A 17,713-nucleotide genomic window follows, 5' to 3' on the forward strand; every position below is an offset into this window, starting at 1 on the left:
ATCTACTCTGCTATCAATATTTTGATTTTTTTGAAAGTTGGCCCGGATGATAAAAGTCTCCAGTACTTGGTGTGGTCTAGGGCCAGGTATTTTTTTTGCCAGGTCTCCTTAGCCTCTTTTAACCTAGAACATCTCCACAGCCTTTCTTCATCTTTTAAGATGTTGGAAGAATACTGTACCACCCCCGCTCCCACTTTTTATTTTAATGTTTATTTTTGAGAGAGAGTGAATAGGGGAGGGGCGGGGGGGGCAGAGGATATGAAGCGGGCTCTGCACTGACAGCAGAGAATGGATGCGGGGCTCGAACTCATGAACCCTGAGATCATGACCTGAGCCAAAGTCGGACGCTGAACGAACAAACGAACTGAGCCATCCAGGGGCCCCTACCATTCCCACTTTTAAAGTGCAGTCCTCATTTGGAGTTTACCTTAGATTTCCCTATGATTAGATTCAGGTTGTGCCTTTGTGGCCAAAATATTACAAAGCTGATGTGCCTTTCTCTAGTGTAACACATCTGGAGGCATTTACATTTTATCTGCCTCCTTTGGTGATTTTAATTTTGATCACCTGGTGAAGGTGTGTATGCTATTTGGGCCTTGAAAAATGGCAGTTTCATGATTCAACAGGCATACAACTTTTATTAAGGCTTTATAAGTGTAACCTGTCCTCTCTGATGCTGTTTGTTTTATCTGTAAAGTGTGGATATTAATAATTTCTCTCCCCTTGAGTATCTTTGGGAGAGTTAAATAAGGTAATGTATGTAAAATCTGGCACATAAAAACCACCCCATAAATATTAGTTATTCTTACTGCAGCCAGGCAAGCGTTAAGGGATCTTGATTTGGAGCTTCCTCCCAGACACTTCCAATTACAAGTAAAATAGAGACAGAGACAAAGTAGTGTGGGGCAGGGGGTCTCTGCTCTGCCATTTTGGGTTCCTCAATTGTAAAATGGGAAAATGCTTCCCACCCCACAGGATGCTGTGAGGTTTAATAGCATGTATGTAAAAGTGCCAAAAGTGACATAGAATGGGTTCTCAAAAAATCATGAGCTGTTGTAAGAGGAAAGTAGGAATATCTGTTAGATTTAAAAAATATATATTTTTTAAATACAATGTGGGATCATTCTGAGGCAACAGGAAGGTATGAAAAAATACAGCTAGAGCCCAGAACTTGGGAAACGTCACCATTTACCTCTGGGCGGACGACTTATAACCTCCGCGAGCTTCAATTTGATCATTTGCAATTTGGGGATAAAATCAGCGCACCTCCCCGGGGGTTCCGGTGTTAAGCAATGATGCCTCGCACTCCATCGACGTCTCTTGAATGAAGGACGGGGGAACTAAAGCGTTCACCTGCAAAGCCGCCGGGCACTCCGGGCTTCCCTGGGGGGCGTCTCGAAGCAGCGTCCGCGCGTCGGGCCGCCGCTCCCCGCAGGCTGGGCGCAAGGCGCCGCCCCCCACCCCCCATCCCCACCCCCCCATCCCCACCCCGGCCGCAAGCTCCTCCCCCGGCGGCCGCGTCCACCCCGGCGACCGCCCGGCACCTGCAGAAGCGCGGCGGCGGGGGCAGCGCTAGGCCACCCTTGGGCGGCGGCGGCGGCAGCGGGGGAGGGGCGCGGGCGCACAGATGGGAGCAACTGAGAAGGGCGGCAAGAAGAGCCGGAGGCTGTTTTCTTCGCTGCGGCCGTGGAAGGCGACCCGGCGGCTGTGGAGGACGCGCTCGGCTCCCAAGGCGGCGCAGGGTGAGTGTGGTCCTGCCGGGGGACCTGTTACCGCGCGCGGCCGGCGCGGCCTCGACTGCAGGGGGGCCGCGGTGGCTCCCGCAGCCGTAGGCGGCGGCTCGCGCCCACCTCTCCGCCCCTGGGACCTGAGGACCGGGGTGGCGCGGCCAGGATGACCCTCGGCCCCTGTGACAAGACCACCTCCCGCCCCCAGCTTTCCCGGGGCTGCTCGCCGAAGTGCGGGGGCCGGTCTGGCGCTGTCCCCTCTCTCCCTCCACCCCTTGGCCCCTTAGGCATCTGTTGTTGGGCCGGGTTGTTGCAGCTTGTTTCCCGCAGAAGCCCCTGTGTGTGCGTTTGACCCTGGACAGAAGGAATTCAGGGTGCCTTGGGGACACGGTTTACTCAGGTTTGTGTCTCGCCCGACACCTGGCCGGGTGCCTGCAATGCAGTAGCCTTTTGGGGGAATGAATCCGGACCCAAGGCTACCTTCAAGGTCTTCTCCATCTAGACCCACCCCCTTTCCAACCTGTCTGCGGTGATTCCCTGTTACCGCCTGAGCTCTACTCCTAAGAAACTACTTCCCAAACGCATTCCACCCTGTCCCCACGAGGGCCTTAACTCACATTTATTCAATCACCGATGCACTCCATTCATTGTGGCCACAGTTTTTATTGCGCTCTTGCCGTGTGCCAGGGCCTGGAATGAACAAGGTAGTCAAGGCCCAGCTCTTGGCACTACTTCTAGAGGGGGAAACAGACATGACACGCATAAAACGGCTTAACATCCCCATTACCAATTGCTGTGTGTGCTGGGAAGGAATCCCACAGTCTGCTGGGAGAGGGAAAAAGGCAGAGGCGCCCTGGCTTACACGGCCGATGGATGATGGACAGGGAAGACCTCTCTGAGGCAACATGATTTAAGCGGAGACCTGAAGACTGAGTAGGAGTTACTCCAGCATGGAGCCTGGGGAGAGTGTTCCTGCCAGAGAGAAATACAAGTGGGAACATTCCCAGTGTGTCTGAGCCTAGCAAGGGGAAGGTGAGGGAGGCAGGACCTGGATCAGGGTCTGGGTAGGACATGAGGAGGAGCTTGGTTTTTCTTTCTAAAGTGAGCTGGGAAGCTACTGAAGTGTTCTAAGCCGGGACATGACCTGATCTGCTAGCTCGCTGCCTTGTGCGTATTTGTAATGGCCAACCATTCCTTATTCTCTCAGCCTGCCTGTCCATCAGGGGTGCACAAATGCCATTTTCTCTGTGAAGGCCTTCCTCAGGTTTCTGCCACCTGTAACCTCTTCTTTTAGTATGTCCTCACCTCTACGGCATCTGTCACTGTTCATCTGGTATTTTAGATTCCACGTGGGCAGGCTCTCATCCTCTTCGTCTTTATATCCCCTACCAGGCTAAGTCCGGGCTTGGTACCTTATGGATACCTGTTTGCTAGTATGTGTGTGAGTGTGTGTGTGTGTGTGTGTGTGTGTGTGTGTGTGTGTGTGAGTGTGTGGGGGGGGAGGTGGGGGTGGGGTAGGTTCTGTCTTGTTCTTTCTGTTTCCATCATCTGAGGATTCTTTTTCTGAGAGACTGACATGTCTTGATTTCTAAAATGGCCGACCTGACCCAGGGCAGAAACTACATTGCACCAGGGCCCTGTCATAGATACAGTGGTCACTCCACCCATCTCCACTGCAGGATTGTTTTGAAGATTAAATGAATTGATGAGCTGAATGTGTTAATCATTGTAAAGTGCTGGCACACAGTAAACATTCTGAAACTAAATTGGTTGAAGAGCAAGAATTGTCTTTTAAATATTTATTTATTGCATTAGAAAACAAGCTTTTCTGTTGTCGGTCGTTAGAGCAACACTGGCTTGGTATGGTCATCTTGCTGGCTTTCAAAGAATGGGTTATTACTTTTAGTCAATGCACAATTAAATTCCTTCCACACTGCCATTGAACTGTTGTTGAAACTTCATAGGCCTGAAGGCTGACCACCCCTTTTCTTTAGTTTGCCTGAGGAGTCAAAGTGAAGGGTCATTGCAACAAGTATTCCTTGAGTGATAATTATATGCAGAGTGTAATTCCAGGTGTTGTGTGAACGTTTACGAAAGAGGACTAAGTGGACATTGCCACTGTAGTAAAATGGATTAGAATAAGTTTTCTAGTTCTATAGTTTTTTTTTTTTTTTTAATGTTTGTTTTTCTGAGATAGAGCGCACCAGCAGGGGAGGGGCAGAGAGAGAGCGGGACAGAGGATCCCAGGTGCGCTCCACACTGACAGCAGAGAATCCCTGCAGGGCTCAAGCTCACTAACCCAACTGTGAGATCATGACCTGAGCCCAAGTCGGTGCTCAACCGACTGAGCCACCCAGCTGCCCCTCTAGTTCTATGGCTTTTAAAGCAAGGTCTATACTGTGTACATAGCTGTCCTGTTCTCTCTTCTCTGTTTCTGTCCTAGAGTTCACCCATGGCTTCTTGGGGCTCATTGCCATGCCATACCTCTTTTTTCTTAATTAAGATCTTGGTCGATCACTATATTTCTCTATTTCCCCCTCTCCTCTACAACCATTGTAATGTCTTACATTATATACTTTACAGCTTATAGAATAGGTCATCTATAAGATCTTGTTTCATTTTGACAGCACCCTGGAAGGAGGGAGGGCAGATGGTGTTTATTTCCCCCATTTTATAGATGAGAAGGTGAACCAAGAGACAGTGACTTGCGGGAGGGCATATGGCTGGTGAGTGGCAGAGTCAGGCCTGACTGCCCATACATTCTTTCTGCCACATCTCCCTCCACGAAAATGCAGAGAAGTAAAATCAATAAATATCTTACAATGAAAGAAATCCATGTCCCAATTTTATTTGATATCTTTTTTAAAGGTGGTCTGAATTTCTCATAATGATGGGGCATCATTTCATAATTGATAGCCACCAATTTGGGCATCTAGAATCACATACTTTGGTGCCAGACTCTGATTTGAATCTGCCATCAGTAAATGGCACAGTAATAAGCCGTATGATCTTGGGCAAGGTGCTAAATCTTTCCAAAACTCAGTCATGTATCACATATGTAAATAAAATAGAGATGATATAAACATAAACAAAAGAGAGATGGTAATTCCTATGTCATAAGTTATGGTGATGATCAAATGAGTTAATGTATATAAAGTGCCTGGGACACAGCTCACAAGGTGGTAGTTATTATTTTTATTAATATTAGTTCAGATAGTCTACCATACAATCACATCCCAACGATGGTTAGTCATGAGGCTGGAGAGCTCAGTAACCTGTGGGAATAAAACATAGCCGGAAGCTCGTTAGGGGCAGCTGTTCCTTCTGTACTAACCAGGAGGTCTTCCACACCACCCTTTTTTATTCCACCAGGGTTGCAAGTGAGAAGTAGTTTAGCTTTGGGGGACTCTTGGCATCTTTTCAGCCTAACACTGTGTCCTGCATGCAGCAGATATTCAATAAATTGTGTTTTTAATGAAAAGATCCTTTCGGATATGGAGGTATATCCAAAGAGAATGCACCTGAAATTTACCATATGATCATTTGTGACTGTAAGTAGGATAAATACCTAGAAGGACAATTACTGGGTTAGAGGTATATGCTTTTTTAATTTGGAAAGATAGCTGATCTCCATACATGTGCTAATCTCGTTCCTACCAGGAGTGTGTACGATTCTTGATTCCTTACATCCTGTCAGACTTTTTAATGCTTGCCCATTTCATGAATGTGAAATGGTACTGCACTGTTGTTTTATATTAAATTTCCTTGACAAATAATGAAGTGAAGATCTTTTCACATGAATATTGGCTATGTGTGAATAAGGCCTATTCATCTCTTTTCCCATTTTTTTTATTAAAAAGTTTTTTTTAATGTTTATTTATTTTTGAGAGAGAGACACACACCAAGCACGAGCAGGGAAGGGGCAAAGAGAGGGAGACACAGAATCTGAAGCAGGCTCCAGGCTTTGAGCTGTCAGCACAGAGCCCAACGCAGGGCTCAAACTCGTGGACTTTGAGATCATGACCTGAGCCGAAGTCGGATGCCTAACGGACTGAGACACCCAGGCGCCCCTCCCATTTTTTTTTTTTTTTTAATTTGATGGTTTGTCTTTTTCTTATTCACTTACAGTTCTTTAAATACTCTGGATACTGGTGCACCTGGGTGGCTCAGTCGGTTAGGCATCTGACTCTTGGTTTCAGCTCAGATCACAATCTTATGGTTTGTGAGTTTGAGCCCCAGGTCAGGCTCTGTGATGATAGTACAGAACCTGCTTGGGATTCTCCCTCTTTCTCTCCTCCCCACTCCCCACACTCTCTCTCAAAATAAATGAATAAACATTAAAAAAATAAGTAAATACTCTGGATATTAATCATTTGTTGGGTTATATGTCCAAACAACTTTTAAAAATATACCTAAGCATTCAAGCTTTTCCTAATGGGAATATGAAGAAGCTGTTTCCAATGGAAATTAACCCTCCAAATGTTTCCTTCAAAAGAACTACATTTTAGGCAAATATCAAAACTTTTAGGTTACAGAGAAGGAAGTGAATAGTTAGTGAAAGTATTTTTTAAGAAGTAGACCTTGAAATAATGGAAGAAAACTGGCTCTGAGTTTCTCCCACCAGAAATTACCTCCCCCCAAGCTTTGGTGGGGGCAAAGAGCCCTTTCCTGAGCTGCAGTCTTCCCCAGGAAAGACAGAGATTGGAACTATAGCCAGTCTCTGTCAGCATATGTGCTTTCCAGGACAAGTTACTTGGAGAGGAGGACAGGTGATCTTCAGTTAAATTCCTCACTGCCATTTTCTAGCCCTGTGTCCCTAAAAAAGTCACATTGAGTGGAGATAATGATTACTACCTAGGGATATTGGAAAGATCAAATGGGATCATAAATATGGAAGGTCTATGTAAATATGAGGATATTTGCTAGGCTCTGTGAAGTAATCAACACTGTGACAGAGTGGAAAAGACTCACTGACCTGTGATCTTTAGGCTCTCTTTCTCCCCCTAGCATCTGTTCTGCATACAGGTGCATGATTGGTGAACAGTGGTTATCCAAGCGTGGTCTCCAGAGTAGCAGCATCAACATCTCCTGGAACTTGTTAAAAATGCAAATTGTTGGCTCCCACCTCAGAGCTACCAAATGAGAAACCAGAAGTAGGGTCTAGCAATATGTTTTAAAGTTGTTTTTTTTTAAAGTTTATTCATTTTTGAGAGACAGAATGCAAGCGGGAGGTGGATTGGAGAGAGACGGAAACACAAAATCTGAAGCAGGCTCCAGGCTCTGAGCTGTGAGCACAGAGCCTGACCCGGGGCTTGAACTCACGAGCTGTGAGATCATGACCTGAGCTGAAGTGGGACGCTTAACCAACTAAGCCACCCAGGCGCCCCTAGAGATCTGTTTTAACAAGGCTTGCAGTAATTTTGATGTATGCTAAAGTTTGAGAAACTCTGGCCCAGTGGGATCTGCAAAGGCTTTAAAGTCAGCAAATGTGGGTTCTAAATGTTAACTCTCCCATTTGCCATGAGTAACTTCCAGCATGAGCAAGTTACTGGGCCTCTCTTGGGCTTGCAAACTCTCATCCATAAAAGGAAGATGGTATCACCTCCCTCACAATGTTGTTTTGAGAAAAAAGTATCCTAGCTGCACTTCTTTTTAGTTATGTATCCTTTGGCAAGTCACTCTTCATTTCTGCCTCACTTTTTTCTCCTCTAAAAAAGATGGAACGGCAAGTGTTAACACAACTGCACTGCTTGCTGTGTGCCAGCCACTGTTCAAAACCTGTGCATATTTTTATGTTATTTAATTTTGATGGTAACCTTGTTTTACCACCTCTGTTTTACAGATGAGAAAATTGAAGCACAGAGAGGTTAAGTAACGTTTCCAAAGTTATGCACTGGGATGCAAAGCCAGGCAGTGTTCTGTGAAAGTCTTTGCTTTAAACACAATGCTTGGCAAATAAATTCCCAATAAATGTATGAAGATGATGTTAAGAAGAGTGCCTGGGACAGAGCTGGTGTTCCAAGTAGCAATTCCTTCTTCGTTGTCTTGTAGCTTGGCTTCATGCCAGCCTGCCTAGCTTTTCTTATAGTCATGCTGCCCTCCTTTGTGGTGACCCTCATCACAAACCTTCCTCCACCCCCAGTCAGCAATTTTTCTCTCTCTGTTTCACCTCCTTTATGGCCAGACAGATGCTCTGAGCAAACCATACAGGGGCTTGGCTGGATGGAGGAAGATTGAATGTGGCAGTGCCTGCCATCACCACCTCAGCATGTTTTGGGAATGGATGACTAAGCTAGAAGAGGGTCGGGGCAAGTCATTGAAAGGTCATTAATTAGGTCTGCCTAATTTGGAACATAAGCTTCAAGTCTCTTTTGCTCTCAAATTTCCAAGAGAACGTAAAAGATCTTTTTTGCTCAGTTTTTTGTCAGAGTAAAATTTACAGCTAGGAAGTTGAACCCACAATATTAACAGCCACATTTTCTCTTTCGCTTTTGTTTGAAAGGGACAATAAAAAGCCTTATTCTTGTTCAGTTCAGGGTTTCACTCATTGTTCTTGAAAATTCCATTTGGTCTTGCTCTCAAGATGGCCTCCCTTACTGGGCATGAGTCACTGGTCTGGTGACTCAGAAGTGGCATCAACCAAGACAAGGCCTGTGCAGAGCTGTGAAAGGACTTGGTGGCCAGTGGAGCCTGTCTGAGCTTTCGCTAAATCCAGTTATTGAGATAGGGGATCGTTTCCATTAATGGTTGTTTACAGTGCTCCTTGGTACCAGCTTATTTAAAGTGTGGGGTCTGTCAGAGACATTGCTTTATTTTGGAAAGCTCCAAGGCTTGAGCCCATTCTTGTCTGGGTGGGACCTTGGGGTTTACTGTGGGGTAGGACAAGGCTTCTGAGAATTCGCCTGACCCTGCTTGGACTGGCCCCAGAATCAGAGGTCTAAGGCTTCTATAAATATTGTAGCAGGAGGGGAAAATAAAGGCTCAAAAAGAGCCTTTGAAAAGGACTTTGAACCTCTTTCCACTTAATTTTCTTTTAATTCAATTAAGGATGGATAGAGAGATGAACAGATACGTGATAAAGCAAATAGAACAAAATGCATCATGCAGTGCTTCCAACTTTTTTGTATGTTTGAAACTTAAAAAAATTTTTTTTAATGTTTATTTATTTTTGAGACAGAGAGAGACAGAGTGTGAGTGAGAGAGGGGCAGAGAGAGAGGCAGACACAGAATCTGAAGCAGGCTCCAGGCTCCCAGCTGTCAGCACAGAGCTGGATGCAGGGCTTGAACCCACAAACCGTGAGATCATGACCTGAGCCCAAGTCAGACGCCTGACTGAGGCACCCAGGTGTCCCTGAAACTTTTCAAAATTCAATATTGGGTAAAATGTTAGGTACCCTAGAAATGACCACACTCTTGGAAAACATTGCTTCCTTTTTAATATAAATGGCAGCCCTTTTCTCACTTCCTTGTGTTTTTTCCTGGGAAGCCTACTTGATTAAAGCTCACCCCCTGGAGGGAACAAAGGCCTTTATGCCAAGGCCTTTATATTCTTTCTGATGTGTAACTCTCACAGTAGCCCTACAAGCTAGTTATTATTTTCTGCATCAGGCGCAGAGGGGTAAATTTGACCCAGGTCACAAGGTAGTAATATTAGTCTAATGGCATTTATGGAGCCCTCACTTTATGTGTCAGGCTCTGTGCCATGTACTTTATATATATATGTGTGTGTGTATGTGTGTGTGTGTGTGTGTGTGTGTGTGTGTATATATATATATATATATATATATATATATATATATATATAAACTCTTTTCAGCCTCACCCAACCCTAGGAGATAGGTTCCATTATTATCTGCATCTTACAGATCAGGAAATGTAGACAGAGACAGGTGTAGGTAAGTGTCCTGGCTTACTTTAGGGGCCAGTAAATGACAGAGCCCATGTTTGAACCATCTCTCCTGCATTATGGCCCCTGCCCTTCTATTGAAACCCAGGCAGGCAGGCGTTGGCATTCCTCTGCTTAATCACTAAATCAGCATACCTTGTAGAAACCTCTTGCCCTGAAGCCACAAGCTTCTTGAGGACAGAATGCTTTGCTCAGCAGCTGTGTCATTCATTCCCAGTGTTCAGGGCAGTGCCTGGCACAATGACTATTTATTGAATGAAAGAGTGCACAAATGGTGGCCTCTCACCACCTACTTCTTGTCTCCCCTCTCTGGCCCTAAAGTGCTCCTAACTGGGCACATTTTGGCTGTCCTGGACTTGGTCCTTGGCAATGGAGTTGCCCGTTTCTTTGACGTGGTCAGTGCACCAACATGGTTCATTTGGTGGCCAGCAAGGAGTTCCAGTGAAGGCAGATTTTCCTCTCTGGTCTTAACTTGTCAAAGAGGAGCATAAAGGTATTATTCACTGCCAAGGAAAGATGGGAGCAAAAACCAAATACTAAAAATTTCCCCAAACTTTCAAGGAGTCTTTACAGTGTGGTAGCTAGAAATCAACTCCAGGACCCCTAGTGGCCAGGACAGGTTTTTACTCTGCAGCTATATTTGACTCTTGGGCTACAATGACCAGATGAACACTAGCAGTTAGTTCTCTTAGCCCAAGTATGTTGCTAATTATACCTTGCTTTTATATAGGACTTAGTGTACCAAGTACCACATCTGTTCTTCTCCCTTTTGATCTTCTGAAAAGCCTTGCACACACACAGGACACATATGATTAGCCCTACTTTACAGATGAGGAAACTGGTGCCAGACAGGTTGTCACCTACCCTACACCACTCAGTTAATAGTGTGGAGACAGGTCTTCAACTCTCTTATCTTGACTCCTGCTCCAGCAAATTTTCCATGTCAATATTGTGTTTCACCCAGCAATTTCTGGGGATGAGAGCAACAGGTAGGTGTATTTCTTGTTATTGCTCTACTCACAACTTAGTGAGGTCCTGAATTGGGTCAGTTAATGTTTTTGGAGATCAGCTGACTGATCTATAGTGGGGAATAACCACTACCCATCACCTACAGAGCAACTACGGCAGAGGAGGTCAGCTCAGGTCATTATCTCACGGTCCCACTGAAGCAGGTCTGAGCCTGCTTCAGATTTTGTGTCTACCTCTCTCTCTGCCCCTCCCCTGCTCACACTCTGTCCCTCTCTCTCTCTCTCAAAAAGAAATAAACATTAAAGAAAAAAAAAAGGACAATGTCTGAATGAAGATGTTCCAAAGGGACTATGATGACACTGACCCATGTTTCATAAAATAAATACCTCCTCTAGCCACCCTGTCTAAAATGGCATGTGTGTTACTTCATTACCATGCTTCATTTTTCCTCATGGCATTTATTTTTATTTATTATATGTTTATATTTGTTTGTCTGGTGTCTGTTTGAATACCCCCACCAAAATGTCACAGCTATGAGCAGGATTTGGTCTGTTTTTTGTACTCTTGAATCCCTAACAGATGGAATTCTACCTGGCACAAATAAACATTTGCTGAACGAAGAAATGAAGGAATGAATCCTAGCTATGTAATGATTGAATTGGATGATTGAAAGATTTGCTTGAATCTTCCTTGGTCTCTAAGAGAGGGCTTTTATGGTCTCATCCCCATTTCTGGCTCAGCTTTAAGAATCAACTTACACCTGGATAAACTGGGTTCAATAATACGTGTCCATGCAGCAGACACAGGTCACCATACTACACTGTAGGTCTCTGTACTGTAACAGCCTGTGGGCAGCTTGAGGACAGGGACTGGTCCCCTTCACTGTTGTATCCTCACTACCTAGCATAAGGCCTGGTCCACAGAGAGGTGAAAGAAATATTTGTTGAATGAACGAATATGAAAGAGAAAGCACAGGTCTCTTAATTCCCTCCAAAATTAAGGTCTCTGTTTGAGAATACGCTGGGCACATGGCACATGGCACAGACATTCACCTTTCAACCGGAACCAAGTCTCTAGAGAGCCGAGGAGGCACTAAGCAGTTGGTTCCCTAACCTTAGAGAAGGAAAGGCAAGCCTAGACTCCAGATCCAGTTCCATGCCATGTTTTGGAATTTGTGTTTACGTCGGCCTTCATCCCCATCCTTTCAGCTCCAGCATAAGCAAAATTATCACCCCGCACACTGACTTGCATGCAATTATCAGAGCTCGGGTGCTCTTCCGTTGAGGGACTTCGCCCCTGAGATCGCTGACTTTCTGTGAATGACAAATCAAAAGTCAGGTTTGGAGAACCAGCCCGACTTTCCTGCTCATTTGCAGCAGAGGGAGGAAAGAGAGAATGAAAGATTCTGAAAATAAAGGTAAGGGGTCAACTGCAGAGGGGAGGCTAAAAGATGCTAGGGATGAGATGTCACTCCACAGATATATTTAGTTTGTATTAATGGCTGACTATAAATTACTGTGTATATGTTAGTTTAAAATTCTAGTTATATAATAAACATGACTTTTTTTTTTTAATGACTGGCTTTTAGTTTCCAAATATTGTGTCATTCAGTTTTCCATATTTGTGCTACCAAATAGAACAATATTTTTGCATTCTTCATTTAATCCTGGCTGGGTTACAGATACTTCCATTTCACAGATTTTCTTATAATAGCTCCCAGGATTTTGACAATTTTATTTTGGGAGAGTTCACAATAGTTAATTAATATGTAGGCTTTCGATGCATTATTGCAATTGGAATATCTGAAATACTTCAGACCTCTGCAGTTTGGGTTCACAAGAAAAACGTTGACAGATAATTCCTTAACGTCAATCCTTTAGGGAGGACCCAACGGAGAGCCATCATTGACCTTCAGAACTGTTTATCTTGCAGAGATATTCGGATGCAAACTACCCCCACCCCTCCAGCCTCCAGCCTAGAGACGTCCCTGGTACCTTACCCCCTACCCTCCAGCCCTTCACTCTAATTCTGTCTGAGCCATGGAGGGAGAGAGAAAAGGATTTAAATGAAAACTCAGGGAAGGGCAGGGCTCACTAAAATGAGCCAACCAGTTTTTTAGTTCAACAACAGGGATTCTGGAGGATTCTGAGGTTTTAAATTCCGAGGCTCCTTAAATTTTCTGCCGCAGTTGGGGGAGGAGCGATAGACCCCAAGGTCTCCGGAGGCTCCACGTGTTCCCAGACCCTGTTCCCGGAGGGAGCCCTTCCTTCATGCTGCGTTGCTCCTGCTCCTTGTCCGGGTGCCGGTGGAAGGCGCAGAGGGGCCAGGCTCCTGGGGAAGCACACCCCCCTTCCCCCGCCTCCCTTCCAGGAAAGCTCCTGGGAAGCCGCCGCAGCAGAGGACGCCATCTCCGCGCCACCGTACCCAACCCCTGCTTCCCGAGCGCTAATTTTAGGGTTTGCCGGCCTCCCTTTGCCCCCCCGCGGGCTGTCGGTTTGCTCGCACCGGAGCCACTGCGCAGCAGTTAGCACCCTACCCTGTTTTCCCTGTGCGCTCTGCGTTAAGGAGGCCCCAGCATTTTGCCCTTGGGCACCCGGGCTGGGGTGCGCAGGTGGAGTCTGGCATGCCGCGCCCTGGGGAGGTTACTTGCTTCCACTGGGTATCTCTCCCACGCGAAGTTGTTTGGGTGACGGGGGAGACGACACATGCCCCCAGCCTTTTCCTTCCTGTACGCAGGGCCGCCCGGCTTGGGCTTCCCCAGACCAGTTCCCAGCTGCTCTCTGGCTTGTTACAAGATTCTTACCGTGTGGTGGCCAGTGATGTTTATTACACACCAAAAAATGAAAAGGGGGGAAAAAAAAAGCCATAAACAGCCTGAGGCCAGTGAGGAGACTGGTATTTTAATCCACTAAACTGTAATGAAGTCTCCAAGCAATGCTACTTTCTGTAGTGAAGCTTTAAAAGAGCCAGGGGTAGCTGATGTTGGTAGTTATCAACATCTTATAGGCTCTGGATCATTCACATCCATGTATTGATCTGTGTGGTTTTGATGTTCAAATTTTAATTAAGCAGCCATAGGTGAGGGAAAAGAGCTATGTAAGCATGGGCCTGGCCAGTGGAAAGAGGGCCTCTCCACTGCCGTTTCCTAAGCCAGCCTCTGGTGAACAAATAAAACCTGTGCCTATGTAATTAAAGTATTTCAAATGAACTTGAGAGTGTTGGCTTCCCCTGTGTTGATTTCAGTCAGTGGCCAGATAAAGGGTTTTTGGAAAGAAAAAAAAAATTGCTTATATGCCATGTCATGCTAGGCCATGCTCATGTTTTAGAAAAGTTAAGACTGCCTCAATTGGACGCTCAGGATGAGGCTAATATTCAGCATGGTTTGGAATTTTAACACTCAGTTTCTCAGCGTGTCAATGTGTTTTAAGGTTCACGTCTCTCGCTGCTTTTTGAGGGGAGGTGGTATTTAGAATTTTTGTTTCCCTTTGTTTTGGAAAGAGCTTTGAGGATAGTTAGGTTCGGGCTTGTACCACCTAACTTATTAAATGTGACCAAGGACAAGACCCTTCGTTTCTTTGGATCTTAGTTTCCTTATTTCTAAAATGAAGAAATGTTAGACTGGATCACTGCTCTTACGATTGTGGGTGGTAAGAAAAGAATCTAGTGAGTCTCCAGCAGCATTTTAGAAAGATGACGTAGCACAGAAGGTATCAGACACCACTGCACCCAGTGAGGGTAAACACTGTTTTCTGAAACTTGTTTTAGATTCTGTGCTTGTTTATGTATGTAGGTATGGGCTGCCTTGATATCAGGTCTGTTTCTTACTGTGAATCCCAGCGGAGAGTTTGAGAAACGCTGAAATACAGCGCAGCGTATTAACGTGGTTTTCCGGGAGTCTGTGAAATGCAGTCTTCTATATGCATGTTCATTTTGTTTATGTTTGAGGAGAACGTCAAGAGTTTTCCTTAGATTTTCAGAAAGTTCTAAGATCCCCAACAGGTTCAGAATGATTATTTTTTTAAGGTCTCCCAAGACCTTTCCAAGCCAATTTATTAATGATCATAGACTCTTTCTAGGGCCGGGAAATAGGTGTGTGTTGACAGAGACCAGCTGAGTATACAGTGTGAGGTGGCCATGCGCATGCGCGCGTGTGCGTGCGTGTGTGTGCGTGTGCATGTGCGTGGCATCTGTGCCGGGTCGTGAGGAAAAGGTGTGACCATGGTAACCAGACCATGAGAGCTATTTCTAGGTTCCAGAGTACCAGTTGGTGACCTGAATATGAAACGTAAATATCTAAAAATTAGTGTTTATGCTGAAAATACCACAGGAAAACTATTACAATGTTGTGAATTGTTTCGGAAGACTGAAAACAAAGAATCAGATAAAATCTGAAGAGATTGTCAGGGGAAAATAAATTATCCAGGTATTGGTAGGCAGAAACTGAATTTTTATAAGCTATCCTCACATGACTAATGTTCAGTAAATGCGGAGTTGGGATTTAACAAATGCCTTTCTTTCTTCTCCTTTTGAGACATCTTGTCTTAAGACGGTTCAGTGAGGCTTTTAAATACAAAAGGTATTGTATAACATTTGCCCTGCATATCTCAAAACGGTTTGTAAGCCAAAAGAAAATATTATGTACGAGGCACCTAAGAAGAAAATAGTTGAATGCATTAATAAGTAGATATTGGCAAACTTGACAGTTAATTAATAATAATAACCATAGCTGCTATTTGATGAACAACTAGTATGTGAAAAGCTCTCTGTGAGGTGCTTTATTGTCACAACGCTGTAAGGCAGGGGGTATTGTACATGTAAAGAAATGGATTAAGAATTTTGTAGAGGGACACATAGTAAGTAGCAGACTTAGGATTCAAACCCAGATAATTTTACCTCCCAAATCATACACGTGGTAGTCAAGGGCTTGAGCATAAGTCACATGGTGAAATTGCATACTTACTAATAAAATTTTCAACATCATCTATTATTAGAGTTAACTTACTATAAAAAAGCATAGGAGAGCCGTGAAAAATGATGGCTTTTGACTAATTTTCTGGATTGTGTTTATTTGGAAAATAGGCGTTCCAAGTCAGCTTGAAATTTCCCTTTTATTTTTAGTAAGTTCTCTAGTATTTTATGCAACAAGGTTTTAAAAGTAGTGATATGAAGGAATAGGAGGGGAGAGTTTGAAAATTTGATTGGGAAAAAATTTTTTTCTCCAAGAGTTTAGGGCAAAAAGTTCTTTTAAACTTTGTTATTCTTCCATATTTTATCTCAGAATAACAAGCATGACATTTTTGGAGCAAATGAAGTTATATATAACATTTTAATGTGGTAAAACCAGGTGTAGAGCATTGTCTATGCGGGCAGTTCTTGAAAGAATCTGGTTTTTCAGTGAAAGTTATTATAAAATCTGATTGAGTGTTTGAATATGGACAGACCTAGACTTCTGGGTGCTAAATATTAAGAAGACTGTGGTGTACATCCCCTCAGTCCATAATCCAAATACAGTAAGTGTAAGGAAATCAAAAAATGTTGTGGCTTTTCTTAACCACTATGACTCTGTTGATACTTTTAGAGGAAACTCAAATTCCTTCAGGGATTTTTGTCATTGCTGCTTGTGACTTGGGTAGGTTGGAGAAATGATATGTTGGCTGGGATGATCTGTAAATGGTTGACTGATTTCTTAGTTTTCAGGGCTAGCATGTGATAAAACTGGGTTTTAAGGCTGGTCTCTACCAGTGGTTTTCAAATGGGCACAGTACTGCTTTCTGGGGGACACACTGGAAGTAAATAGGGGCTCTAGAAGCATTCATTGGGAAGAAACCAGAAATGTAGATGTCCTGCAATGCTCCGGACTGTTGCATTCAGTGACCAATTATCTTGTGTCCTGTGCGACTTTCGAATGTTTTGCTGAACAGGTAAGTGAAACCCCTCTATACTTTTTTCTAAGCCTAGAACATGCACTGGTTTTACTCTGAAATATATATACACTGAAATTTCCAGGATTACAAATGCTGTGTAAATTGAGGAGAGATTATGCTTAATTTTGTTCAGAAAAACTACTTACCCAAAGCAATGCTGCTTGTATTTGAGAAACCAGTAGAACGCACCTGTCTCGTTCAGTCTACATAGAAGTACATGTGTGTGACTACGTTATTATATATTCTAATATAGTACTGCTTGAGTATTTGCATATTGAAACCCATTTGGGTTTTTTTTTAATTTTTTTTTAACGTTTATTTATTTTTGAGACAGAGAGAGACAGAGCATAAACAGGGGAGGGGCAGAGAGAGAGGGAGACACAGAATCTGAAATAGGCTCCAGGCTCTGAGCTGTCAGCACAGAGCCCCACGCGGGGCTCGAACTCACAGACCGTGAGATCATGACCTGAGCCGAAGTCGGACGCTTAACCGACCGAGCCACCCAGGTGCCCCCATTTGGGGTTTTTTTTTGAGTTTATTTATTTTTGAGAGAGTGCACAAGTGGGGGAGGGGCAGAGGGGCAGAGAGCAAGGGACAGACAGAGAGAGACAGAGAGAGACTCCCAAGCAGGCTCCGCACTGTCAGCACGGAGTCCGATGTGGGGCTCACATGACCAGAGCTGAAACTAAGAGTTGGACGCTTAACCGACTGAGCCACCCAGGCGCCCCTGTTTTATTATAAATAACGTTTCTTTTACTTCTCTTACATTATAGTTGGCGTATTATATATACTTTTAATTTTGTGTATTATATATATTTTTGTTTAATTTTGTTTAATTTCAGTTTCATTTTGAGATACTACACAGGGAAATACAAAATATTTTTATATCTACATATATTTGTGTTATTCAGACTATATAAAATGACTTTATTTTGACCTCAATGATTTTAAAGAATTTGAGCCAACATTACAACTTTTGAAGATTATATATTCAATTCTATATTTCTGGTTCCTTAAAAAAATTAGAACAGGGGCGCCTGGGTGGCGCAGTCGGTTAAGCGTCCGACTTCAGCCAGGTCACGATCTCGCGGTCCGTGAGTTCGAGCCCCGCGTCGGGCTCGGGGCTGATGGCTCAGAGCCTGGAGCCTGTTTCCGATTCTGTGTCTCCCTCTCTCTCAGCCCCTCCC

At 44.3% G+C, this 17,713-nt stretch overlaps 1 protein-coding gene across 2 annotated transcripts in view; it reads left to right on the top strand.

The window, feature by feature from the left end:
• Window positions 1-1,602: 1,602 nt before the first annotated feature.
• Window positions 1,603-17,713, top strand: part of DNAJC6 (DnaJ heat shock protein family (Hsp40) member C6) — a 150,984-nt gene continuing 134,873 nt past the window's right edge. Inside the window, exon 1 of one of the 2 annotated variants that reach the window (XM_023258786.2) lies at window positions 1,603-1,742. In XM_023258786.2, coding sequence (XP_023114554.1) covers window positions 1,628-1,742 — 115 coding nt within the window. In that variant the 5' untranslated portion in view covers window positions 1,603-1,627. Of the gene's footprint in view, window positions 1,743-11,815; window positions 12,020-17,713 lie in introns of those variants that run through there. The other variant, XM_011284948.4, reaches the window with a different exon arrangement.

The sequence above is a fragment of the Felis catus genome, chromosome C1 (assembly GCF_018350175.1).
Source record: "Felis catus isolate Fca126 chromosome C1, F.catus_Fca126_mat1.0, whole genome shotgun sequence".
Lineage (NCBI taxonomy): Eukaryota > Metazoa > Chordata > Mammalia > Carnivora > Felidae > Felis > Felis catus.